General features: G+C 41.8%; 2 protein-coding genes across 2 annotated transcripts in view; both read left to right on the top strand.

Annotated features, from left to right (window-relative positions):
- Positions 1-12,740, top strand: part of frem1a (Fras1 related extracellular matrix 1a) — a 35,815-nt gene extending 23,075 nt beyond the window's left edge. Inside the window, exons 22-37 of the mRNA XM_024288470.2 lie at positions 65-206; positions 1,884-2,079; positions 3,005-3,269; positions 3,956-4,373; positions 5,395-5,596; positions 5,665-5,809; positions 5,896-6,025; positions 6,121-6,193; positions 6,491-6,640; positions 7,427-7,629; positions 7,702-7,749; positions 9,599-9,775; positions 10,878-11,009; positions 11,083-11,198; positions 11,276-11,361; positions 12,119-12,740. Coding sequence (XP_024144238.1) covers positions 65-206; positions 1,884-2,079; positions 3,005-3,269; positions 3,956-4,373; positions 5,395-5,596; positions 5,665-5,809; positions 5,896-6,025; positions 6,121-6,193; positions 6,491-6,640; positions 7,427-7,629; positions 7,702-7,749; positions 9,599-9,775; positions 10,878-11,009; positions 11,083-11,198; positions 11,276-11,361; positions 12,119-12,321 — 2,686 coding nt within the window. The 3' untranslated portion in view covers positions 12,322-12,740. The remainder of the gene's footprint in view (positions 1-64; positions 207-1,883; positions 2,080-3,004; positions 3,270-3,955; positions 4,374-5,394; positions 5,597-5,664; positions 5,810-5,895; positions 6,026-6,120; positions 6,194-6,490; positions 6,641-7,426; positions 7,630-7,701; positions 7,750-9,598; positions 9,776-10,877; positions 11,010-11,082; positions 11,199-11,275; positions 11,362-12,118) is intronic.
- Positions 12,741-16,324: 3,584 nt separating this feature from the next.
- LOC112156202 (leucine-rich melanocyte differentiation-associated protein) lies at positions 16,325-19,939 on the top strand. The gene is made up of 4 exons (XM_024288410.2): positions 16,325-16,851; positions 18,424-18,615; positions 18,706-18,783; positions 19,120-19,939. Exons 1-4 carry the CDS (start codon positions 16,694-16,696, stop codon positions 19,304-19,306), a joined length of 615 nt encoding a protein of 204 aa, XP_024144178.1. The 5' UTR covers positions 16,325-16,693; the 3' UTR covers positions 19,307-19,939.
- The last annotated feature ends 5,598 nt before the right edge of the window (positions 19,940-25,537 follow it).

The following is a 25,537-nucleotide window of genomic DNA, read 5'->3' as shown; positions in this document are numbered from 1 at the left end:
TTTGAAGTCATCCATAAGACGAGTGTGACCTGTGAAGGAGATGTGACCTGTCAGTGATTCTCAGGAACAACGGGCTGGAGGTGGAGCCAGGAGAGGCCAGGATCATTTCCAGTGTTACGTTGTTGGCACAAGACGGAGACACCCCCCCCTCCGAGGTCATTTTCGTATTCGAGAGTGTTCCTAACCTAGGAGTGCTTCAGCTTAAGGTTGGTGCTGAGCTGCCGATGATGAAAGCCGTCACTCTGAGCTCTGCCTACTTCCACAGTTGAAACTTCTTCGTTCCCCAGTCTTTGTAAAAACCTGATGATTGCTCCAACAAAAGGAATCAATCAAATTACGAATCATTGTTCAATTAAGAACCATCAATACATAAAGCCAGAATTCTAACAAATAAAAGCACTGACAGTGTTAATAGGTTGCTGTTTTTAATGCAGTAAATAACAGTTTACAGCAAAACCAGTTTTAATACACTCAGTTCAGTGATGCAAATGTTCCCTTCATTCACAAAACAAATGCTTTCTATCCATCCATCCATTTTCCAAACCTGCTTGATCTTTTTTGGGCTCACTGGGTTGCTGGAGCCTATCCCTGCCACTGTTGGTTCTAGTTATAGTGGGAATCTAGAGGGAATCTAAAAATCAAGTTCACATTTTTCTGAGAACGCATACCGAGCAATGCACTTATCCTTTTCAACGAGATAGAAGACATCAACAATAAAAAACACGCTTCTTATCAATCGATGTTTAGAAGCTGATGACCTTTTTACACAGTGAGGTCAGTGATGTTTCCTTCTGAAAAGAAAGTGTTTTACTTTTTATTCAAAATTTCTCAGTAAACTCTGTTCTGTGGCCAAAACGGCAAAGAAGTATGTGGGCTGGTCCATTTGAATATTTGCCTTATAAATATTCTATTTGAATTGTTTTACATTTACAGTTTATGCCGTGATATTAGATAAATAAAAACTCAGCTGAACAAAGTCAGAAGGGGATGAAGCATGAAAACTTCATAAAAGCGACATGATGTTTTTAACTATTGTGGTGTGTTTGCCGAAAGTTCTGTTCATAGAACTGTATGATTTACAATAGGGGGGTCAAACTCAACCACACCAGGGGCCAAAATCCAAAACACACCGTAGGTCGCGGGCCGAACAGGATAAACATTATTGAACACTCTGAAAGTACATTATTAAAGCTTTAAAACTGTAACTTTGTCATAAATTATGAACTGTATACATAACATTTCCTGTGGTAATGCTAGTGTGAATGTGCTGATAGCTGAAGATGCCGAAATTGATAGCTAAAAATGCTGAAGCTGATAGCAGCTAAAAATATTAGCTAAATGTCAAATTAGCCTAAAAAACTAAAAAAGAAAAGCCTAGCCAAAACAGCTAGCATGTAGCTGAAATATTAGCTAAACTCCAAAATGGCTTAAAAAAATCTTAGTAAATGCCAAAATAGTCCAAAAAGCTGCAGAATTTTAAAACTGTAACTTATTAAAATAATTATGAAAAATAAAAAGGTAGAAATATTATTCTAGAATAAATCAAGTTAAACTGTAAATAATTACCTGGAGGGCCAGATCCGGCCCCTGGGCCGTGACTTTGACACGTGTGATTTACGATCTTCCATGATTTTTGTTCTGATTACATAGTAAAAGTGGTTGCATTAATAAACAAATAACAACTGCTTTTGTTGTGTCAGTAACAACTTGTGCACATCGTCTTAATAATGTCAGAAAAGAATCAAACTGGAATATGTGCTGTTGATGTCCATCTCTGTTCATGTCTTTCTAACGGTCTAATAACGATCTAATAAGTTCCAGATGATCAACCATGTTTGTATTGTCATTGATCATTGATCTATCTCTGATCAAACTCGTCTCAGGAAAATGAGAGGTGGGAAACGCTGACCGCTGGGAGGAACTGCACCCAGGAATCGGTGGACCTGAACCTCTTACGCTACGTTCATGTTGGCCTCCATGCCGCCAAAACGCAGGATCTCTTTGTTTTCCACCTTCAAGATGGAAAACACCAATCTCCCCCACAGCTCTTCCACATTTCTGTGAAGGAGCTGAAGAAAGGTACGGCAGGCCCGAGCCGTCAGTGGGAGGAGTTAATACGGGGGGTGTTGACAGAAGGGCCGGACCAGGAGCAGATGCTTGGAATGTTTTGGTAATCCACTTCATAAGAGAAAGAAATAACATGGAATCTGGACGAAAACATGATTTGATATCGAGCTATATTTTTTAAAAAGATAATTTTTTGTTTTACTTCAAAACTGTGATGTTTGTTCTCATTTTGTCTGATGTCCTTCAGGGAAAACACAAACTTGGAGAACTGCTGCGTTCGAAACGATCAGAAAAATGACTAAGACTCTGAAAACACATGAGAACGTCAGAAAAACATCAAGTCACCACACCGCACGAATGCAGAACCGCCTTCTGCATCTGAACCAGACAAAGGCCAATATGTTTATAGTGCACAATCTATGGGAAGACGTCAAAATTCAGAGGAAAACAAAACATTAAAGAGAAATATCAATTAAATTTGTTCCCGTTCGGCGAGCCAGATGAAATGTGGGGTCATTAATATTTGTAGATACATGGCTGTAGTTAAACTAAAGGTGTCCATACTTCCTCCCTGAACTCTGTAGGGTTTTCCCAGCATCTGCTGTCGACAGTCCGACAGAACTGCTGCCTGGAGCACTCCTGCACGATCCACTAAAAACTAATGTGCTTTTGCTTATAATCAGATCCTAAAGTGAATGTAAAATATTCACTAAATATGTTTTGATTGAACGTTTATTTAAAGCCACAAAGTTATAGATGAGCCTGCTTTTTAGGAAAAACATTTTCTCATTTCAAACTTCTGTTTTATTTATTGAAAACAAATAATGGCCCTTGTGTTCAAATAAATTAAGCTTTTGTTTCATTTCTAATTCTGAAGTGTCCCAACGTATTTTGTAAGTTGCATATGTTTAGATCTGAGTATGACTTTACTTCTCAGGAAACATTGCCATCTTTGTAAGGCCAGTGACCTTAAGCCGAGGCGACCGTGTGGTTCTCACCACTGATGTGCTGCTAGCCACCGACGACTCGGACAAGCCAGAAGAGCTTCTGTATGTCATCACCAAGCCGCCGGCTCATGGACACATCGAGTACATCAAACATCCTGGACTGAGCATCTCCACCTTCAGCCAGATGGACATAGCAGCAAACCTGGTTGCTTACGTTCACGATAACCGAGCCAGCAGGACAACAGAGACCTTCCAGTGAGCTCACAAACCCAATAGCATGCTCCAGACCAGAGGTCTGCAACCTTCAGCTCTGACAGAGCCTTTCTGGTTGATTCTCACAGACTACAACCCAACAGGAGCCGCAAAGTCTTCCTTCACCCTTAAAAAATAAGACCCTGATTTGTATTTCTGCTATTGTTACTATATAATAAACATAAATGAACTGTTGTTCATTTTTGCATGAATAAAACACAGAGTAAAACAGCTTTGATAAAAGATCCACAATAAAGGAGTAAAAGAGACACATGTGGCTCCGGAGCTGCAGGTTGCAGACCTCTGGTCTAGTTGATCATTTTAGGTCTCTAGTTTTCCCAAGTAAAAGTTTTAAAAACCAAAAAGTCAGATTCATGATAAATAATGCCAACTGATGATTGATTCAGTTCGAGTTCAGCTCAGACAGAACCAGATTCAAAAAGTAGAAGCTAAAAACAACCTTGAACAATCTGAATTTTAGCATAAATACAAACCAAACCAATACATAAAAATGAAACAAAATTAGAATATTTTAAGCCTTAAGGAGAGTAACCAGCAACATTTTTTTAAAATGTTTTTAAACACAAAATATTTAACATTTAAATCACAGAACGTAAACACTGGAGCTCCGTGTTTAAAGGGTTAAACATTGGGATTTTTAACATCTGTTCTTCTACATGCGTTTACAGGTTTGTTGTAAGCAACGGTAAAAGCAGCCAAAGTGGAAGTTTTGAGCTTCAGGTGGAAATGGTGGATCGAGTACTGCCAGCTCTGACCAACAACAAAGGCCTCAGAATCCCTCAGGGCTCTGTCATGATCCTGGGCCCTGACAGCCTCACCCTCTCTGACCCTGATACTCCACCCACCAACCTGACCTTTGTCCTAACAGAACTTCCAAAGTATGGTCGTCTTCTCCGATCTAGCAAAAGCCTGGATGCTGGGTCTAACTTCACCCAGGCAGACATCAATCAGTTGGAGGTGGCGTATGCACACGATGGCGGGCCGTCGCAGATCGATCGGTTTGCCTTCACAGCCTCTGACAGCACTAACAGAGGCTTTTTGTTGGATGGACAGCTGCAAACAGAGCCAGTTTTCTTTGCAGTTCAGGTGAGAGAGTTAATGTTTGTCATTTGCAGCGTGAGGTATTTGCTGCTGTTCTGCCTTCTTCTAACCCTGTCCAGGCAGCATTTTCTTCTTCTATAGACAGTTTTTCTCTGCTGCACATGCACTAAACCCTCATCTGTTCCTAGTGTCTAGTTCAGGTTCTGGAGAAGAGAAGATGGTATCTTCACATTGACTGCAGTCAAATGAGCCGCCGTTCACATTTCTGTGGTCAAATCAGCATCACTGGATTTTTGGTGTGAGTTTCATCCAATACTTACGGTAGCAGGACTGAGAACGCTGGAAAATCTCCACCAGACTCCACGGAGCTTCTTGATGTGACCACGGAAATGTGAACGGCGGCTCATTTGACCGCAGTTGGAAAGGATTGTAAATCAATGAAAGAGCATTTTGATGTTAGCTTTGATTATTTTATCAAGAACTCTGAGAAACCAATGATTGAATGTATTGATCACAGTCAATAAACATTGGAGAATTAGCTAAAAGAGTCTTTGGTGAACTGGAAGGAGAAAGAATCAGGATTTTGGAGGAAGTTCTGTCCATGAAGATCTTCACTTCCTCGTCCAGCTGACATCCGGATCAGAACCATACGGCTGGACATTACCCAGATTGATGGATGTTTTTATGAAGATTTACGCTAGAGAGACACAGAGCTATCATAATCAGACAGAGGGGATCAGGGCAGAGCTCCAAAAGCCACGCCCCCTCAGACGAGATTTTGGAAACAGAGGCTTCAGATCAACATGAAAAATGTATTTTTAAGACATTTTAGTTTGAGGGAGTTTGGTTAAAAACTTACTAATAATCATTAAAACATGACTGAGAACGTTTTTTTAAGTGTCCCTGTTCTTTGATTTACTGTCACTTTACAACCATTAACGATAAATCCAGCAGATTCTGAAGGAGAAAATCGTCTCATTCAAGCGTCACTGACGACGCCTCGGGTGTTAAAGGGTTAAGTTGCACCTTATAGACAACAACCAACAACAACACAACTTTGTTTCAGATCAAATCTTTGGATAATTCCCCTCCTGAACTTGTGAGGCTGCTCCCTCTGTGGAGAGCAGAAAGCCTTACTGATGGGCGATTTGGGATCTTTGTGTCGTCCCGGGAGCTGAAGGCTCAGGATGCTGAGAGCAGAGAAGAGGAGGTTGTATTTTCCATTGTTCGTCAACCCTACTTTGGTTACCTGGAAAACGTTACTACAGGTCAGGATAAGCTTTATTTCCAAACCCACTCTTGTTAGAATGGGAAAAACCTTTTTTCTCTTTCCCAGGGGGGTTTGTGTCTCAGCGCTTCTCCCAAACAGACCTGAATAAAAGAAGCATAGTCTATGTCATCAATCCCAACAGCGAGTCTCTCTCAGACAGCCTGGAGTTCAGAGTGTCGGATTCTTTGGGCAACATGGGCCCCTCCCACATGTAGGATAAACCATTCACTGATGTATTTTCTCTTCTCATCAATGAACAGCTCCACCCACCTTCAGCTGGTATCCTTCTGTTTGCAGACTGAAGTTCATGTGGTCCAGTGTGGAGTTTTCTCGGGCGGACTCCTCTGCATGTGAGCAGCAGGGAACCCTCTCCATGGAGGTCATTCGAAGGGGGCACCTAGCAGAGTCAGCCTTTGTCACCATCAAGGTTTGTATGGCTTCTATGGATTTGTCCCGCCTCAGGCTGAACAACGTACTTCTGCAGCTTCTCGCCTCAGTGTCAGTTTTTGTATTTTCGGTCAGGTTCAGGAAGAAACAGCAGCTGCTGGAAAAGACTTCCTCACAAGCCCTTCGCCTCTCATCCAGTTCGATCCTGGTATGTGTTCACTACTGCACTGGTGAGATCTAAATCAGCCTTTGAAATCAACATTCAGTATTCAGAATTCAATCCACCAATAGGTCCTAGAATCACGTGATTCATGACATATTACTCTATTATTATTAACATTCAATATGGTTTGTTTATCCCAAAAAGCAAACGATTGGTTTAGTAATATTTTTTGGCCTTAACTGTTCCTGACTTTTAGGTCAAAATGCTCCTCTTTTCATAAAGAGATGTCTTGTATTTTGGTAAATGTGGAGACATTGTCTGACATCCAAACCTTCCATGCAGGAGTGACAAAGCGAAAGTGGCAAATGGAGATGATTCAGGACCATCTTGAAGAGGCAGATGAGACCTTTGAGGTGCAGCTTGTCTCTCCTGAGGCCGCAGTGACTGGAAGAACCCAAAAGGCTCGGATCACCATCAGAGACTCCGGGACAGGTGGAAGGACATCATTTTTCCTTCATATGCTTACAGTTAGAAATGTTTGGACGTGTTTTTCGTGCTGTTCCTACTGCTTCTTGATGCTGTTTGAAGCCATTTTCTTTCATTTGTGTGATGAGCAGAAGCTAAAATAAGCATACAAACACATTCCCTTTGGCCAATTCAAGATATTTAACTCTGCTTTGACTGTTGTTCGATGTTTTTTGTTTTGTTTTTAATGACTTAAGTCTTAAAAATAATAGCTGGCATTCCCCTGCTCAAAAAGACCCAACATCCATCTGGTTGTTCTCTATCATCTAACTATTGTTGTTGGACCCTGAACTGCTCAATTCTCCATGTCGTCTTGTCTCAGAATCAGTTCTGGATCCGTGTTCCTGCTACATGCAAACCTCTGCTAACAGTTCAGGATCATCTTTCTTTCACACACTTCCATTCTTGTCATTTCTCCAGGGATAGCATTTTCAATTGTGACTTTGACTATAAGAAACTTCAGAACCAGTGTTTTTCATTTACAGGATGTGCTGCTCTTCTAACAGATCAATGTTTCTTAATACAAGAGCACCTGTAGAAGGAGAAACTAGCAGGTTTGATTGCCAGGAATCCATTTTCTTATCCCTCTCGGGGTCACGGGGTTGCTGGAGCCTGGCCAGGCTCCTGTTTTATGAAGGCGAGGTTCACCCTGGATAGCTCGCCAGCCTGTAATTGACAGGCATGTCACTGAATTATATGAGGCTATATTTTTGTAGTTCCAAAGAGCTGACACCTAAACTCAAACCCTTTCAGACGAGTGCCGCCTGAACCAGGATTCTCCTCTCATCGGAGGAGAAGAAATTAAATCAGACAAGTATCCTGAGCATGGCTCCATCCAGCTGGAGAAGCTTCCTCTGGGTACAGAATCTGTCGTTTGGGCCCGAGGAGACAGCATCTCAAGACCAAAAACGGTTCCCCACAACAAGAGGCTTCGAGTTGAGGACAATCCCAGATCTGTAAGTGTTTTTTTTCTTGACTTTGGATCATCCGTTTTAAATGGTTCTTACATCTCTTGTTTTGATTTGCAGATTGGGCCCTCCTCAGTATTTCACAATGGAACTGATGTCATTTACACTGTATGTTGCTCCAATTCATTTAATTTAGGCATGAAAAATAATGGAATCCTAACATACAAAAAAATACAAAATGCTGATATATCCAACCCATTTCAGATTTCAAGTAACACATTGTCTAGATAGAAGATAAAGAAACAAAAGTAATGAAGTTGATTGAAGATGACTATTCCATCTTCTTGATAGTGTCATTAATCAAACAGAGAGGTAAATATGTATTTGAACATCTTTGATATTGCTCAGAAATCATGGAGGGTCTGAGATTTTCATCTTAGGTGTGTGTCCACTGTGAGAGATATACTATAAAAAATATGGAAAACATCCTGCAATGATAGGATGTTTTAAAACAATGTATTTGTGTTCTACTGCTGCTAATAGGTATCTGAACACCTGAGAAAATCAACGTTGATATTTGGTACTGTAGTCTTAGGTTGAGATTCCACAGATCAGACGTTTCCTGTAGTTTTTCACCAGGTTTGCACTGAAATAGGGATTCTGGCCCACTCCTCCACACAGATCTTCTCTAGATCAGTCAGGTTTCTGGGCTGTTGATGAGAAACAGAGTTTGAGCTTCTACAAAGATTTTCTATTAGGTTTAGATCAGGAGACTGGCTAGACCACTCCAGAACCCTGATCTGCTTCTGACAGAACCACTCCTCGGCTGTGTGCTTCACTGTCATGTTGGAACATCCTATCTTAACCCATCTTCAATGTTCTGACTGAAGGAGATTATTCCCCAAAATCCTCAGTCATCCTCTCCTTGATACAGTGCAGTCGTACTGTCCCATGTACAGAAAAACACCCCATAGCATGATGCTACCACCCCCATGCTTCACAGCAGTAATGGTGTTCTTGGGATGGACCTCATCATTCTTCTTACTCTAAACACTGAGAGTGGAATTAAGACCAAAACGTTCTATTTTGACCTAATCTGATCCCATGATTTTCTCCCATGATCCTCTGGATCATCCACATGGTCATTGTCAAACTTAGGCGGGTCTGGATATGTGCTGGTTTAAGCAGGGGAACGTTCTGCACCAAGCATGATTTCAAACCATGACGTCTTAGTGAATAGTAACCATGGAAACGGCGGTCCCAACTCTTTTCAGGTCACTGACCAGCTCCTCCCGCGTAGTTCTGGGCTGATTTGTCACCTTTCTTAGGATCACTGAGACCCCACAAGGTGAGATCTGTCATGGAGCCCCACAATGAGGGAGATGGACAGTCATGTTTATCTTCTTCCATTTTCTAAGAACTGCTCCAACAGTGCTCCAAGCTGCTTGATATTGCCTCATAGCCCTTTCCCGCATGTGGAGATCTACAGTTTAGTCTATAGTGTCTTAGGACAGCTCTTTGACCTTGGCCAGTAGTTGGAGTCTTACTGATGGCATGGTGTCTTCATAACAAACAGATGTTTCCAATTTAGGATAATAGTTGTAGTGGAGCTGGACTATTTAAGGTGGACTAATAGGTCTTTGAGGGTCAGAATTCTAGCTGATAGACAGCTGTTCAAATATTAATTTGCAGCAGTTGCATACAAATACATTATTTTAAAATCATACTATGTGATTTCCAGATTTGTTTTAGATTAGGTCTCTCATAGTGGTCATGGACCTAAGAGGAAGATCTCAGACCCTCCATGATTTCTGAATGGGAGAACTCACACAATCACAGAATGTTTACATTCTTATTTGCCTCTCTGTATATAGACACATTTGCAGTAGTGTAAACAGTACACACACGTCACGTTAGATGCAATAATAATAATGATTATGAATTAAAATCAAGTCGAGTTTGATGTCACTTTTCTGTAACTGAAAATCCCTTTATTTTCTCATTGTATTACCTCCAGTATCATGGGATGGTGCAGATGCAAGTGGAAGATGAGACATCTCCATCCAGGAGGGGCAGGAAGGCGCATATTCAGGTGGTTAGCAGGGGGGAGCAGCAGAGGACACCTGTTGAGAAGTCTGACTCAACACGGCACATCCCAAAATCAAGAAAACATTCTCAACTTTCCGGGGAACAAGTGAGTGGAAGTTCTTTCTGAGAGATGTCATCTGAAAGCCAGCAGAGTGAAGACGTTTCCCTGCAGAGGTTATTCTCATGTCTAAGTCAAACAATCCTGGATATTTTCTTGTTTTTCTCAATAATACTGGAAGTGTCTAGTATAGTTCCTGAGAAACAGAAAACAACACTAGGATCTTTTTATTGTTCTCATTAGTGTTTTTTTAAATATTTTATCTTTGTTTTCTGGTTGAAATAACCTGTAAGCATTTTTACTAAACAATGACAAATTGTACTTTTGGCCTGTTTAAGTTTAAAACCAGAATACCAAAGTGCAGTTAAATATTTTAAAGTGACTGTCAAGGTGGATCGAACCATCTGAAAACCGTAAACCTCATCAGTCCTGAAGGTAGTAGCTGTGCTGAGGTGTGGCCAAGTCAGTTTAACCCTTTAACACCAGAGCTCCAGTCTTTATGTTCTTTGATTTAACTCCAGTAATTCCAGTAGATTCTGAAGGAGAAAAGCGGCTCAAAATTCACTGGAATTATTGTGTTAATGACTGAAAAGTTACAGTACATAAAAGATGTTGTGTTTAAACGTCACCAGCGACAGGGGTCAGGGGTTAAAGGGTTAAAACTGCTTTTTCCAAAGGAGGAAGAACGACGCAGACATTTGCTCCACTTTTTTTCTTTTTCATTTACCTTCATTCAAATAAAATTAGAAGCAAAATAGACTCAAAGCAAGAAGACCTAAAACAGTTTTCTCAGTTGTATAAAAAAACTCAAAATACTCACACCATATCTTACCTAACAGAAACAGGCAGCATAACCATTTAATAAAATAAAGGACATTCTTTGAATCAGCTGAAAATGTATCACAGGAGTAGCTCAATTTACAAGGAATTCAAATCCTGACATGAAGGCAGTGGTTAATGGTGGAGCAAATCTTAATTATAAAAGCAGAGATCTGAAAAATAAAACAGGAAATTCAATAAGGTGGCAAAGAGGGAAAGACAGTGAGAATCCGTTGTGTTTTCTGTTCCGCTGCTCTCCTGTTCTCCTGCAATGCACCCACAGCTTGTAACTGCCACTGACTGCACAGATCTGAATGGTTCTGACCCACAGATGCCATCGGACAGCTCTGTCCCCAAGCCCTGTGCGCCTGAGCTGACGGGGCTCCTGCATTACAACCACACCATCAGTCAGCTCTTTCACTGCAACGGCGTGTCCTGGAAGCCCTGGACACCAACACAGCAGGTCAGCGCCACGAGATTCAAACCTCCAGAATACATGTGAAGCCAAAATCCCACTCCTGTCCACTTCTCCGCAGATGCTGAAAGCTCAGATGTGTCCAAAGGGGTGGAGCTTTCACAGCGGCTACTGCTACATCCTCAGTACTGAGCACAAGGTCACATGGAGCGCAGCTAACAGGGCGTGCAGAGAAAAGTAAAGTTCATCAAACTCTGTCTGTCAGGCATCTTTTCAAAAGATAACTGTTTTATTTTCCTTCATTTTGATTTTAGATATAAAGGAACTCTGACTAGTGTTCTCTCCAAAGCTAACATGGACTTTCTGTGGAACTTCAGTGGAAGGAAGCCGTTTTGGATTGGTGGGTGTTCTAGTTTCAAGACAATTTTAAAAAAGAAGTTTAGTGCAAATTAAATTTATATATATATATATATATGTGTGTAAGGGGATTAAGACTTACATGTTCTTCTTGTTCATGTGTTGTCCAGCTTCCACCCACTGTCAAATTGTTTTTTTCATAGGTTAATTGGTGACTATAAATTCTTAATAATGTGTGAATGTGAGTGTGCTGTTGTGAGGTCCAGTGACGGACCGGTGAAGCATTCACACCAAACCCCACCTTCATCAGACAGTGGCTGAGATAGGCCTCAGGACCTTGTGACCTCCACTGCAGATGAAGCAGTTTCAGAGAATGGAAGGATGGATGGATGATCGAAAAATCTGGAAAAGACTTGACGTGATGGGACGCTTCAGCATCTCAGTGCACTTATCCTTTAAAATGAACTCCTAATTAACCCTTTAACACTTGAGGTGTTGACGGTGACGCTCAAACACAAAATCTCTAACATACGGTAACATTTCAGCCGTTAACACGATAAGCCACTGTTCTGCTTCACTACTGGAATAACCATGTTAATGGTTGAAATATTCCAGTAAATGGAAGAACACTGGAGCTCTGGTGTTAAAGGGTTAATGGAGGGGACTGTGCTTTTGGAAGTGCTCTGGATAATCCCGGATGTTAATAATAAATGTGAAAAGCGTCTTCGCTCATTTGATCATGGTAAATCGTGGTTAATCATCAGCACAAATGAACTCCACCTTTCTGCTGTAACTTGAAGGTCTGAATGACTTGGAGGGCAGAGGACGGTGGGAGTGGGTGGCCAGTGACCCGGTCAGTTACACCAACTGGAAAAAGATGCCCCCGCGGTCCAAAGGCAGGGCAAGCAAAAGGTGCGTTTTGGTCCACAGAAGAGCAAAGTGGCAAATGCGGGAGTGCAGGAGCGGCAGAGGCCACCGCTTCGTGTGCTCCATAAAGACCTGAGAAGAGCCAGAACTCCAACCAGTCTCCTTAAATCAGCTTATAAGAAGGATTGGACTGAACTGTTTTTTCTTGTTTTTCTCTAATCTCATTGGATCTCAGCTGTAAGTTGTTTACATGCTATTTACTCTGATTACCTCTGAAAGTGTTTTTATTTATATAAGCCACTCATTTGAACTCACTGAGGCTTGATGGTTGATGAAACCTCTCAGCCAAATGAACTGATTTCTATTAAGACACATGATAATATAAAACCAAATGTGAACATTTTATTTATCTCTGACTTATATGTATATATTATTACATTTCTTTGTGCTTTATCATTTTATATATGAAAGTATTGCATTCTGTAGTATTGAGTTCCTGTTTGTTATCACCCTGCTGAAGAGAAAATAATAAAACGTCTCACTGATGTGACTGTAGTCATTGGGAATTGTGGAGGTTGTGCTTTTTTCTTTGTTCCACAAAAATATTTGGAGTCAAAAACAGACTTTATCCAGCCAGCAAGGCCATGTGGGCCTCATGTGGTTTCAAAGTGAGCAGAAAATGTGGCCCTGATCGGGTTTGTCCACAGTCACCTGTGTTTGTCCACATCGACTTAAGTGAACACTCAGTGGGTTGACTTATTATGCTAGCCAGCCTCCCGGTGGACAGCTGAGCCCGCTAGCTCGCTACAGCAGAGCCCGCTATAGCAGTGCTCACTTGCTCAGTCCAACAGAACTTGCTGTAGCAGAGCTCGCAAGCTCAATACAGCAGAACTCGCTAACTCGCTACAGTGGAGCTTCCTAGCTCAATACAGTAGAGCTCTCTGGGTTACCTCTCCCTAACCCAGGAGAGGGACGTCCAATAGAAGCGGGGTCTCGTGTTGTAAACAAGCACCGGCCAGGCTCAATCACTGATGCAGTTTTTGAAGAGGTCCAGTTCTAGGGAGTAAGGACCAGAATCTGCACCACTGAGACATGGACACCGCCAGGCTCCAACTACAACGGAGCTTGCTACAGCGCAGCTTGCTAGCATGCTACACCGTCCACCAGGACGCTGGCTAGACGCAGATGTGCGTCTGTGTCTATTCTGTCCTTCAGTTTCCGTCACTCCTCCCATTGAACATTTCCTTTCTGCACAAAGAATGTCCTCATCAGTGCTCCCAGCTAAACTACGGGGTTTCCCAGTCATCACACCAGTGCAAGACAAATGTATTTTTCTCTGCACATCCATGATGTCTAAACAAACCAATATTAATCAGGCTCATGTGTACTTCTGTCCGAACAACAACTCATCAATGTGAGGGTTAGGGTTAGCGCTGCACAAACGAATGTGGGACTAACACAAGAGGCACACAATCCAAGCAAATAATCAGACAAAACTGTTTGCAGCAGGATTATCTGGAGTTTCAATCTTCATAAAACTTCCAGGAAATATGTGCAGAAACAACTTTTGACATCATCCAACAGAATACTCAAGAAGAGTTCCTGGTCTGCAGGAGTCAAATAGTTTTACCATTAAACACACAGTTTGCTTGGTTCCCATCAGGGCCTCTGAGCAATGTGATTATTCCCATCATGTGATCCTCTGCTGGTTGATGAAAGAGGCTCTTTTATGTGGACTCGGAGCAGTTCTCAGGCATTTGTCTGCAGTGACAGAAATAGTGGATCCTCTTCAGATGAGTGAGTAAAACGGACTTAAAAAAGCATGTCGGCTATGATTCTAGCAGGTTTAAAGCTGAGTTTTACAAACAGGAAGTTGTGAAGTCAGAGATGATCTTTGCACCTCAATTATTTTCTTTCATATTAGTTTGCAGCCTGCTTAAGGTAAGAACCTTAACCCTCTAACACCTGAGACATCGTTAAACACCAAATCTTTAATATCCTGTAACTTTTCTATCATTAACACAATAATTCCAGCAAACTGTGAAGGAGAAAAGCAGCTTATCAAGTTACAGCAAATCAAAGAACAAAAACACTGCTTACATTTTCTGTGTGCTGATTTCCACCAAACGTTCTGATCTATTCTTTTGATCATTTTAAGTGACCGTTATTATTGTATTCCTTTCCTTTTGATGAAGGGAGAGGTCCGTCTGAGATCATCTTATCATCCTCTCAGGTTGCTTCCATACCACTCTTTTGGAAAATTATCTACCAAAGACTCTCTTTGATCAAATTAACTTTTTTTTTATTCTAGACATTTAAAGACACACAAATAGATCAGAATGTTTGTCATTTTTGGAGCTCTGACAGTATCAGAATATATGATGGTGAACAAAAGATTCAAGCTAGAAGACACAAACACTTTAGAAACATCTTGCTGGCTAAGTTCAAACATCAGTTCTTGGGAAATAAAATAAGGCAAAAGTATTCACTCAGACACTAACTGTGCAGGTCCTCACATTTTGGCAGGGGAGGAGGGGGGGGGGGCTGACCCTGCCTCTCCCCTAAAGTAAAAAAAGAAAAAGTACCTTTTACATTATACCCGAAATTTGTTAAAATGAAATGAGTTTAAAAAAACAACATGTAGCTTAATCATTGCAATTCAGCTCCCCCTCCAGCAGATGGCGCCCAACAATAGAGGGGCGTCTTAAAGAAGAAATTAGCCTACAGGTCCATGAGGGACAGAAGGCTTTGTTAGTAAGAGACATAGGCTGTAAATTTATATAGACTGTTATTTTATATACAGTTTATGGTAGGAGACTAAGCGGTCATTTTACAGATGAATGTATCCGTTCTTCATTCAAATCCTACAATGTGATTTGGTGGATTCTTTCTCCATTTTGTCTCTCACCATTGAAGTGTATCTATGATGAGAAGTACAGAGCTCTTTCATTTTTTTAAACAGGATAACTAAAATCAGGATCAGCTTAAATTGAACGACAAAACAGATTGACAATTTGAGAAAAAAAAAAAAATTGAAAGCAGTGTTAAACTCAAAAATACATATTGAAAACTTGAAGGAATTATTGAAAATTTGAATAAAATGAACATTTGAAAAAATAATATTGAAAACTTGAAAGAAACATTGAAAATAAAAAAAATTGAAACTTGAAAAAAAAAAGTGTTCCCAATTAGAAAAAGTTTATCTTTCCTTCAACTTTTCCTTTTTTTCGTAGCTCCCTTTTTGCTTTCAGCTTTTCTGTTTTCAGTGTCAACACACCCTCTTTACAGAGGAGTCAGTCAAAATGGAGACAGGACCAAACTAAATAGTTACTTCCGGTGTTCACGTTTAGAACAGCAAAGCTGACAGATGAACACTGTTTACAGCTGCTGAGCTCATCCTATTTATACATGGGGGCGGGGCTTTGAGCTCATTAGCTACCAGAACGTGTTTCCCATGATCCCTACGAGGTAATGGTGATGTGACGTCTGCTGCAGAACGTCGTCTGTTTATGTCACTGCCTGCGTCACTCCACTCTGATCAAACTTCCAGAGAGCAGTATCTGTGCAGTTTGTCCTCGCTAATATCGCGGTGCAGCTTTCGTGGTTTCGCTGTTTGGAGGATTTTTTTCAACGTAACTTTGCTGTGGATCTTGTCAATCAATCCGTGCTGTTTTTCATGCAGACGTGCAGCTTGGCAGCGTTCCATAAACATCTTCATCTAGTGAGAGTAAAAAATGAGAGAATCCTGTGAAAATGTTCATGTGTCTGAGAAAGGTGTAGAGAATGTGTAGTGAGTCCTCCCTGTCACCCAATGGGAAACATGTCTAGGTAACTTATGAACTCAAAGCCCCGCCCACATGTAAAATTAGGATCAGCTCAACAGCCAAGACTGGAAAATCTGAATTGAAACTGAAAACAAAGAGCTGAAAGCAAAGAATAAAAAACGAAAAAAAGGAAAGTTGAAACTACACATTTTTTAAAATTTGTTACATTTTTAGTTTTTTTTTCTTCAAGTTTCAAATTTACATTTTTTGCTCCCAAACTTTCTAGATTTTTTTTTTAAGTTTTCGATATTATATTTTCAAATTTTCAGTTTTATTTTTTCAAATTTTCAGTAATTCTTTCAAGTATTTTCAAGTTAAAAACTACTCTCAAATTTTCTCCTTTTTTTTCAAATTTACAATCCATGTTATTTCGTTCACTTTAAGCGGGTTCTGATTTGACCCCATACAACTAGCACAATTAGTGGCTGACTAAACACTGTTTCTGCTCCACTGTAAGTAAGTCATTGAAAGAAACATGATCAGTTACATTCTGAGCCAAATGATCAACTGTCCATCTTTAACAGAGGAGTCAACATTTAGGTCAAACACGTTTGTAGCTCTTCCACAACAGTGAGTTGCTTTCATGAATGTCTGTCGGCCATCCGCTGTTTTGTTGCATTTCCAGGGTCATGAACTAACCTTTATCCTCCCACGTGAAGACAAGGAGGAGCGGGGATTCTGCTGATGGACCCTTGTACCCAAAGCCAACACAGTCAACTACCTGTGGGCTTTCACTGGCTTTCTTTTGCATATCAGGGCCTCACTGAGATTCCATATGATGCCATTCTGGCCCAGGGAGAAGCCCTGCAGGTGCTGGACCTGAGTTACAATCTTCTGGATGAGTATCCTTTCACTGTTTGCCATGTGAACTGAACACAGCTTATGGCTTGTGCTGCTGAAAGAGTTCAAACCAGCGGCTGTTGAGCAGCTTCAACGGTTATTCAAGCTCAAAGTGGATTTGTGATCGTTTACAAGCATAAGTGTGTCCTTAAAGAATGTCAGATTTACTGTTCTGATTCACACATTTTCAGCAACTCCAGTGGAAATTATGACTTTTGCCTAAAAAAATATTCAGAAAGTTCACAAAAGCTCTGGAAAATAGGAAACAAGATTAGGTGGAGGACATTGCATAACACCACAGAGTGGTTACACAAAAGCTGAAGTATTTTCAACACTGCATAAATAGTTCACTTCATTCTAGATGCAGCTTCAAAATTCTCCATAAAACAAAGTGACTGCTCAAATTGGCGTGAAAACTCATGAAAAATGTCCCAGTGAAAAAAACAACACAACATCCCAGCATCCATGAGTCTCCTCTGTGGGAGCATGAGGAGAATGAAGCTGCAGGAAATCTCCAGGCCGTTGATGTTGAAGTGACTGAACACAAATGTGTGTTCTTCCAAAGAGGTTTACAAAATGACCTACACACACTGAATAACAGGATAGCTTTGAAAATCTTTCAGTAGTTTTAGTCGGACACAGTTTGACAGCAGTGATGACCTCCTTCTTTACTGTCATTCTCAAAGTTATAAATGAAGAAACATCAGAGGCCAAAGTTCCGTTTGTTTGGCTTGTTTGCTGGTGGTGACCAGAACATGCTTCAGAGAGCCACTGGAGAGGACAGTTACACAGTTGTGCAACCTTCAGTTACAACAGCTCACTGTAAGCCATACCGTAAATTAAAGCAACAGTGTAGCCTTTAGTTAAATTGGATTTATTTATTATTATCAGGAATGCAAGCTTATCAACTTTCCCGTCATGGTGCCCAAGAAATGAGCCCATACCGCCACCTGCTGCACGCTGAGTGTCCCACCATGGCAGTCATGCACAGGCAGCACAAGTAACATGGACAACATGAGCAGGATTTAAAGGATGGTCCCACTTTCAACAATAAAATATGTTTTTGTCTTGTATGTATTTTTGAAAGACTTATCTGGACCTGATGTTGGACAGTCTTTGGTTAGAAAAGTGTCTCTGATGGAAAAACCTCTGACCTATTTCTCACATATCTTCTGACCCGGGCAGAAATATACGTGTGATTTTCTTTATTTATTGTGATTTTATGTTTCTTTTTTGTATTTAATTGTTTCTTCCAGGACTTTGGTTGCTTTTAAATAATAAACTGATGGATTTATCATGGACTTTGTGAGTCCCTGCTCATGTTTTGTCCCTGCCTCTTTACATTTTCAAACGTGCTATCCCACATTCCTGTTTAATGGTGTTTGCCTGTCAGGTGGTTTTGGGAAAAGTGTGTAATGTTATGTGTTATTTTACAATTCACTCAGTTGTCATGAAAGTCCATCTAATGATCCCCAATATGTCTGGTAGGACTGGAAGTCGTGCTTGTCCCGTTTCCTCAGGTGTTTGTGGGCTTGGCTCAGCAGTTCTGGTTCCGTCTGTTTTCCTTCATTCAGTCCTTACTGGAACCCGGCTCTGCTGGGGCGGCTGGAAAAGCTCAGCACTCTCATTCTGGACTCCAATAACTACACCTCTCACGTCAAGTTCCCATACATGCCAAGTGTCACCACCGTGTGCATCAACAAGAACAAGATCAACAACCTGCCTCTGTTTGTGGAGGAGATCAGGAGAAAGTTTCCGAGCATCAGGTGAGTCCATAGTTTCAAGCTGCAGTTGCATCACGAAGCCGAGCTGTCCATCCTATAATTCCTCTGGATTTTTGCCTTTCATGGTTGAAGGATCCTCAGCATGATGAACAACGAGGCAGCACCCAGTTATTTTAACGGAGGGAGCCTGACACAGCACATCGACTACAGGTGAGAACGGTACTGCATTGAAACAGTCCCTGCAGGTGTGAACGTTGACTCAAGAGGGTTGAGATACTGCTGCCCCCCACCCCACCATTCTCTTCTTCAACTTTCTCACTTCTCTTTTCACATCAGCAAAGAAATGAAATCAAAATGTACTTGATCAGTTGCTCCTCCAGCGGGTTCAATTGTATGGCTCAGAGCACAGTTTGGTGCTCCTCAGCGTATCTGCTGGAAGTTCTGAGCCAGTCGGCATCCTGCGTGATCTAGAGGTCTAGCTCTGATCTGAGCTGACTGTTAGAAGACTGCCTCAGTCCATGTTCATCATTGCATTGTCCCTTTCAGACAGTATGTGATCAGTCAGATCCCAAGCCTGGAAATCCTGGATGACACAGAAGTTCTGGAGAAGGAGCGAGTCCAAGCCAGGAAGACATACAGGCTGCAGCGAGGTGGCCTGAGCAGCAGGAGTAAGAAGGACAACTCGTCCAGGAAACATATCCAAAGAAAGCCAAACAGCATCATTAGACAATAACATCATGTTAAAATGTGTGTGTTAAGTTATCTTTTGAAAATGTATTTATAAAATACCCATTTTGGATTGTGTATCCACTTCAGTAGCATTTAGAGACTGTGAGGAGATAAATACAAACTCTGTTCTGTCTCATTGCCATTAAAGATCAAATAAATTTGTAAGGTTTGAAAGATCTGGACATTACTGACCAGTGCATAATCCTGACACAGCAGGGGTCGCCACAGCGAATCAGTTTGCTCCGTCTAAGCCTGTCTTCAGCATTATCTCCTCTAACACCAGCCACCTTCATGTCTTCATTCACTGCATCCATTTTCACAGAGAAAATGAATCTAAAACAGTCCAAAAATTAAACCAGTAAATAGAGAATCCTCTCCTTTCGAGGTTCTTTTTAAACGTCAGAGAACTGCAGCTCCTAACACAGAGATCTTATAACCGTCTGGATCTTTTGGCTCTTTAGGTCGTTTTGTTGTTTTATTCAACTTATCAATAACTATAAACTTGTGCAGAAAATGAATGACTGATGTAAAAAAAATCTTTTTATATTTACAAGTGTAAAATATGCTATTATTATGTTCAATTGTGTTTATTTTCCTCCCAGATAAAATGTACAAAATACATAATAAAAAAAAAAAATACTATTCAACTTTTAAAGTGAAACAACACAAAACACAACAACCACAACGCAAAAACTAATTTTAATGTGCAAAATGAAAAGAAAAAAATTAATCAGGTTTGTAAATCATGATAAAGGCATTTAGAAAAAGCAGATATCTCATCTTTGTGAATCTGATCTGGTTTCTTGTCAGTATCTGATCTGTTCTGGAGAAGGTTGTTCTCATGTTTACACAGGTCGGTTCTGGAGTCGGTTCTGTTAGAAATTCTTTTCTTGCAGATTCAAAATTCTATCTTCTTATTATCAGTAACAATAAAATCCTTTCATATTTATGTTACTCATTTTTAAAGTTTTTGTGTTGATGTCAGTTGTCGTCGTTACACTTGCTCTGCTCTGACTCTCCCTCGTGGGCGAACACGGTAACGAGCTTTGAACACGTGCGTCAGCGCACAGCTCTGCGTTCATGATCTCTGCACTGGTGGTATTGATGACATGTAGGACTTGAAGAAAAAATTATAAAATATGAGATTCTTGACACAACTTGATAAAAAAACGAGCAGCTGGAGAAATTGAAACTTATTCTCTCGGTTATTGGGGGATTTGCGTTATTAAACTAACTCGTGAAGATGAAACCCGTGAAAGTTTTTGAGGGACGGTCCAAATGCAGGGGTGGGCCGTAGTTTGGGGACTCGTGCTCTAACATGTGCTGTCCCTCTGATGTATTCATTCCTGATCCTATCCATCCTGGTCACTCCCAAAGAGAACCTCAGCATCTTCATCTCTGCTACCTCCAGCTCTGCTTCCTGTCTTTTCTTCAGTCCCACTGTTTCTAGTCCAAACAACATGGCTGGTCTCACCACAGTCTTGTACACCTTTCCTTTCATTTGTGCTGAAACTCTTCTGTCACACATCACACCTGACACTTTTCTCCACCCATTCCAACCTGCTTGCACTCTCCTCTTCACTTCTTTTCCACACTCTCCATTACTCTGTACTGTTGACCCTAAATACTTAAACTCCTCCACCTTCTTTATCTCTTCTCCCTGTAACCTCACTCTTCCACTCTGGTTCCTCTCATTCACACACATGTACTCTGTCTTACTGCGGCTAACCTTCATTCCTCTCCTTTCCAGGGCAAACCTCCACCTCTCTAACTCCACCTCCACCTGTTCCCTGCTCTCACTACAAATCACAATATCATCTGCAAACATCATAGTCCATGGTGATTCCTGTCTAACCTCATCCGTCAGTCTGTCCATCACCATTGCAAACAGGAAGGGGCTCAGAGCTGATCCCTGATGTAATCCCACCTCCACCTTGAACTCCTCTGTCACCCCTACAGCACACCTCACCACTGTCTTACAGCCCTCATACATGTCCTGCACTGCTCGGACATACTTCTCTGTCACTCCAGACTTCCTCATACAATACCATAGTTCCTCTCTGGGCACTCTGTCATAAGCTTTCTCCAGATCTACAAAGACACAGTGGAGCTCTCTCTGACCTTCTCTGTACTTCTCTATCAACATCCTCAAAGCAAATGTTGCATCTGTAGTGCTCTTTCTTGGCATGAAACCATACTGCTGCTCACAAATGTTCACTTCTGCTCTTAGTCTGGCTTCCACTACTCTTTCCCACACCTTCATTGTATGGCTCATCAGCTTTATTCCTCTGTAGTTACCACAACTCTGCACATCTCCCTTATTCTTAAAAATGGGCACCATCACACTTCTCCTCCATTCCTCAGGCATCTTCTCACCACCTAAGATCCTGTTGAACAACCTGGTCAAAAACTCCACTGCCATCTCTCCTAGACACTTCCATACCTCCACAGGTATATCATCAGGACCAAGAGCCTTTCCACTCTTCATCCTCTTCAAAGCCCCTCTCACTTCACCTTTACTAATCTTTCTTACTTCCTGCTCCACAACCGTCACCTCTTCTACTCTTTGTTCTCTCTCATTCTCTTCATTCATCAACTCTTCAAAGTATTCTTTCCATCTTTCCATTACACCACTGACACCTGTCACCACATTACCATTCCTATCCTTGATCACCCCATGTTCACCATTATCCTGTCCGTCTGGATCTGGAAGTCCCACAGGATATTTGCTCTCTCATTCTCTAACACTTTCGGAGGTGTTTCCCATTTTGACTTTGGGGTCTCCAGTCCATATTCAGTACACATGTTTCTCCAGACACTTGGTTGTGGTTCTCCATGTTTGCTTTCCCAGCCAGCATCTTCCACCCTGCAGGTATGTGCTGGATTGTTTCCTCTTTCAACAGCCTACACCTTGGGTCTTGTCTGGTGTGGTAGATCTGAGCCTTTATCTCTCTGGTGTTCAGGGCTTGTTCCTGTGCTGCCAGGATCAGAGCTCCTGTGCTGTCCTGCAGGCCAGCCCTCTCTAGCCATTGGCAGGACCTCTTGATATCAGCCACTTCAGTTATTGTTCGGTGGTACATCCTATGCAGGGGCTTGTCCTCCCATGAGGTTCTGTCCTCCAGCATCCTCTGCTCTCCATTGTTTGAGACATTCACTAAGCATGTTGTCAGTTGGGGCCTTGAGCTTGACATATTCATGTATCTCAGATGTTTCAAGCTGGATAATGGCTTCCACGCTCACTAGTTCTTGGCCTCCTTCCTTGCTGCTAGTATACAGTCTCCGGATGCTGGATTTGGGATGGAACCCTCCATGCATGGTGAGGAGCTTTTGGGCCTTAACATTCGTGGTCTGTATCTCTTCTTTTGGCCATCTTATTATTCCTGCAGGGTATCTGATGACTGGCAAAGCCATTGAGCTACTGAAGCACCTGTCCTATTTCCACCTGACCCTGCTTTACCCTTTCTGCTAGACACAGATGCCAGCGATGTGGGCTGTGGTGCAGTCTTGTCCCTGGTAACACCCGAGGGAGACAGAGTGGTTGTGTACTACAGCCGGACTTTTAACAAGCCTGAACAATGCTACTGCACCACCCGAAGGGAACTCCTTGCTGTTGTTAGTGTCATTAGACACTCCAGATATTATCTGTGAGGGGGGGTTCGTTTCACTTTCAGGACTGATCATGCTGCCCTACAGTGGCTGATGTCTTTTCAGGAGCCAGAGGGCCAGCTGGCGCGCTGGATTGAGGTCTTCCACCAGAACGCTGACGGATTGTCGGCCATGTGTCACACAGGACTGTTGTTATTGTGAGAAGAGAGATGCACAGGAAAGTGAGTGGCTGAAATAGATGTACAGTGCTCCTTACTGTGCACTCAACCCTCAACAGGAGCCACAATGCTCACCACTGTGGATGCTGCAGAGTGACGGCGTCAACAGCAGGTAGACCCTGATGTGAAGCCTGTTCTCTCATGGGTCGAGGAGCAGCGAAGGCCATCATGGGAGGAAATCTCCATGCTCTCTCGAACAACTAAAGGTCTGTGGTCCCTGTTCCACTCTTTCTGTCTGCGTGATGGCATCTTGCAGAGGGGCTGGAAGGATCCAGCTGCAGGTGAGATAAGTTGGCAGGTGGTGGTGCCAAAAAGCCTGTGGCTCATTGTTCTTCAAGCTATGCATGGGGCCCCTGGCTCCGGACACTTTGGGGTCTCCAAAACTCTCCGCAGGCTAAGACAAGGCTTCTACTGGGGTCAGAGTCGTCGAGATGTGGAGGAATTCTGCCGAAGGTGTGATTCCTGCACAGCACGTAAGGGCCCAGTGGGTCAGTCACATGCTCCCCTTCAACAGTTTCCTGCAGGCTGTCCCATGGAGAGAATGAGAATTGATGTCCTAGGCCCATTTCCTCGCTAAGAAAAGGGGAACCGTTTCATTCTCACTGCGATGGATTATTTCACCAAGTGGCCTGAGGCATACTGATTAAAAAAAAAATCATGCCTCTCTTATAATGTTCACCGGGCTGGACCAAACATGGGGGCCGGCTGGATCTGCCCCGCGGGCCGTAGTTTACCCACCTCTGGTTCAAGGATAGGGATAACCAGTTTAACTTAGTCTGTTTATCTAAGTTTAACAGTCAGCTTTTGTTTATATTTTATGACTGACTCTCTGCTTTTGTACAATTACTGGTATGTAGTCCAATGTAAGTAAGTCCAATGAGACAATTGCTTTGTGATATTGTACTATATACATCAAATTGAATTGAACTGAATTTGACACAGTCAATGGGATTAGGGTTTGAGGTCAGATAGAAAGCTTTTCAAACAACGGGATAATCTAAAAAATCTAATAAGTTGAATATTTAAATAGTTTGTGGTGTTCCTCAAGGGTCACTCATGGGCCTCAAACTTTTCTTCAATTAGATCGATAGTACAAAAGCAGAAATTCCTCTTGTTTGCTGATGACAGGGTCAAACAGCAACTTTACAACACCCTCACGTTTGTTTGTGACAAAAGAAAATCTGGATGGAAAAGAATAACTTGACTATGAATTTAGATAAAACAAAGTCTATGATGTTTGGCTGGTGCAACATTTAGACTCCAACAACAGTCCAGAATCAGAAGGTTACAATAGAAAGAGTCACAGAGACAACATTTTTGAAGTAATGTCTGATAACAATGTTGGTTGAAAATCTCATGTAGAATGTATCTATTGCAAAATGTCCCGAAGTGTCAGTTCTTCCTAAAACCAGACATCACTTGATATCATGTCACTTAACAAGTTGTACTGTTTGCTAGTTTAACCATATCTGTTTTGTTTTTTTCTACTTTGATGTCCTTTGAGGCGCTCTGTACAAAGCTTTTGATCGTGTTAATTATTTAAAAGGCTCGGCTTCTGTTGCTCATTATGTTACTCTCGGTCTCTCATGAGAGTGTCTCACATTCAGGAAATTTAACCCTGCAAATTGAAAGTCAAACCACAGGGTGCAGTCTGAAACCACCGGAGCTCTAGAGAGGCCATATCCGTAACAAAGTGTCCTTCTGCGTTGTTAGTGGAGAAAAAAAGGCTCTGACGCATGTAGACCTCCTGGAAATCAGCCAAAAGGAAAAGAAACAAACAGTTGCTCACTCCAGAATCTCCATGAGAGCAATATGAGGAAACAAGTCCTCGTTCCAAAATGTCTTTAGCCTGAAGAAACAAACTGCTGCTCTGAGTTTCTTTGCATTCTTGAACAAAGTATGTCACACTTTTTCATCATATCAGTTGAAAACTTTTTTCTGTCACAGAAAATTGAGCGCAAAGGACTTAGGAAGGCGGCACAAACTGTACGTGTCCCAGTGACCTACTTGGAGAGCGTTCTGCAGGGGTCCAGGCCTTACCTGCCCCACAGGCAGCTGGGATATGCTCCAGCAAACCTCCATGACTCCATCTGAGAAAAATGTGCTTCAGGAAATGAAAGTGGTGAACAATCATGTGAAAACCTTTTGAACTATAAGTTTGCACTGTGTAATATCTGCCACTTCAGACAGCAGACTTTCTTCAAACGGATGTTTGATCCGGTTCTCTAGGACTAACCGGATCTTCCACCCTGCAGGCTGTGATGCTGCTGCCTGCTTCAGACTTTCATGCTGAGTAACTGAACAGCTGCTCCCGATTTCTGTTGAACTGTCAGAAATGTGAGGTCTCCACAAGAAACTGCACATTACACTTTACTGACTGAAATTTGAAGGTAAAAAAATAACAGTCTTCA

Source organism: Oryzias melastigma, linkage group LG18, assembly GCF_002922805.2.
Source record: "Oryzias melastigma strain HK-1 linkage group LG18, ASM292280v2, whole genome shotgun sequence".
In the NCBI taxonomy this organism is placed as follows: Eukaryota; Metazoa; Chordata; class Actinopteri; order Beloniformes; family Adrianichthyidae; genus Oryzias; species Oryzias melastigma.
Note: the sequence above shows the minus strand (reverse complement) of the source record. Positions and strands in the feature narration are given on the sequence as shown.

Bases quoted from the DNA above. Each gene is read 5' to 3' on its own strand.
- LOC112156202 (XM_024288410.2), top strand. From the start codon at position 16,694: ATGGACCCTTGTACCCAAAGCCAACACAGTCAACTACCTGTGGGCTTT. The intron at 16,852-18,423 runs GTATCCTTTCAC...TCCTTCATTCAG, and splicing joins AGTTACAATCTTCTGGATGA to TCCTTACTGGAACCCGGCTC. The intron at 18,616-18,705 runs GTGAGTCCATAG...TCATGGTTGAAG, and splicing joins AGAAAGTTTCCGAGCATCAG to GATCCTCAGCATGATGAACA.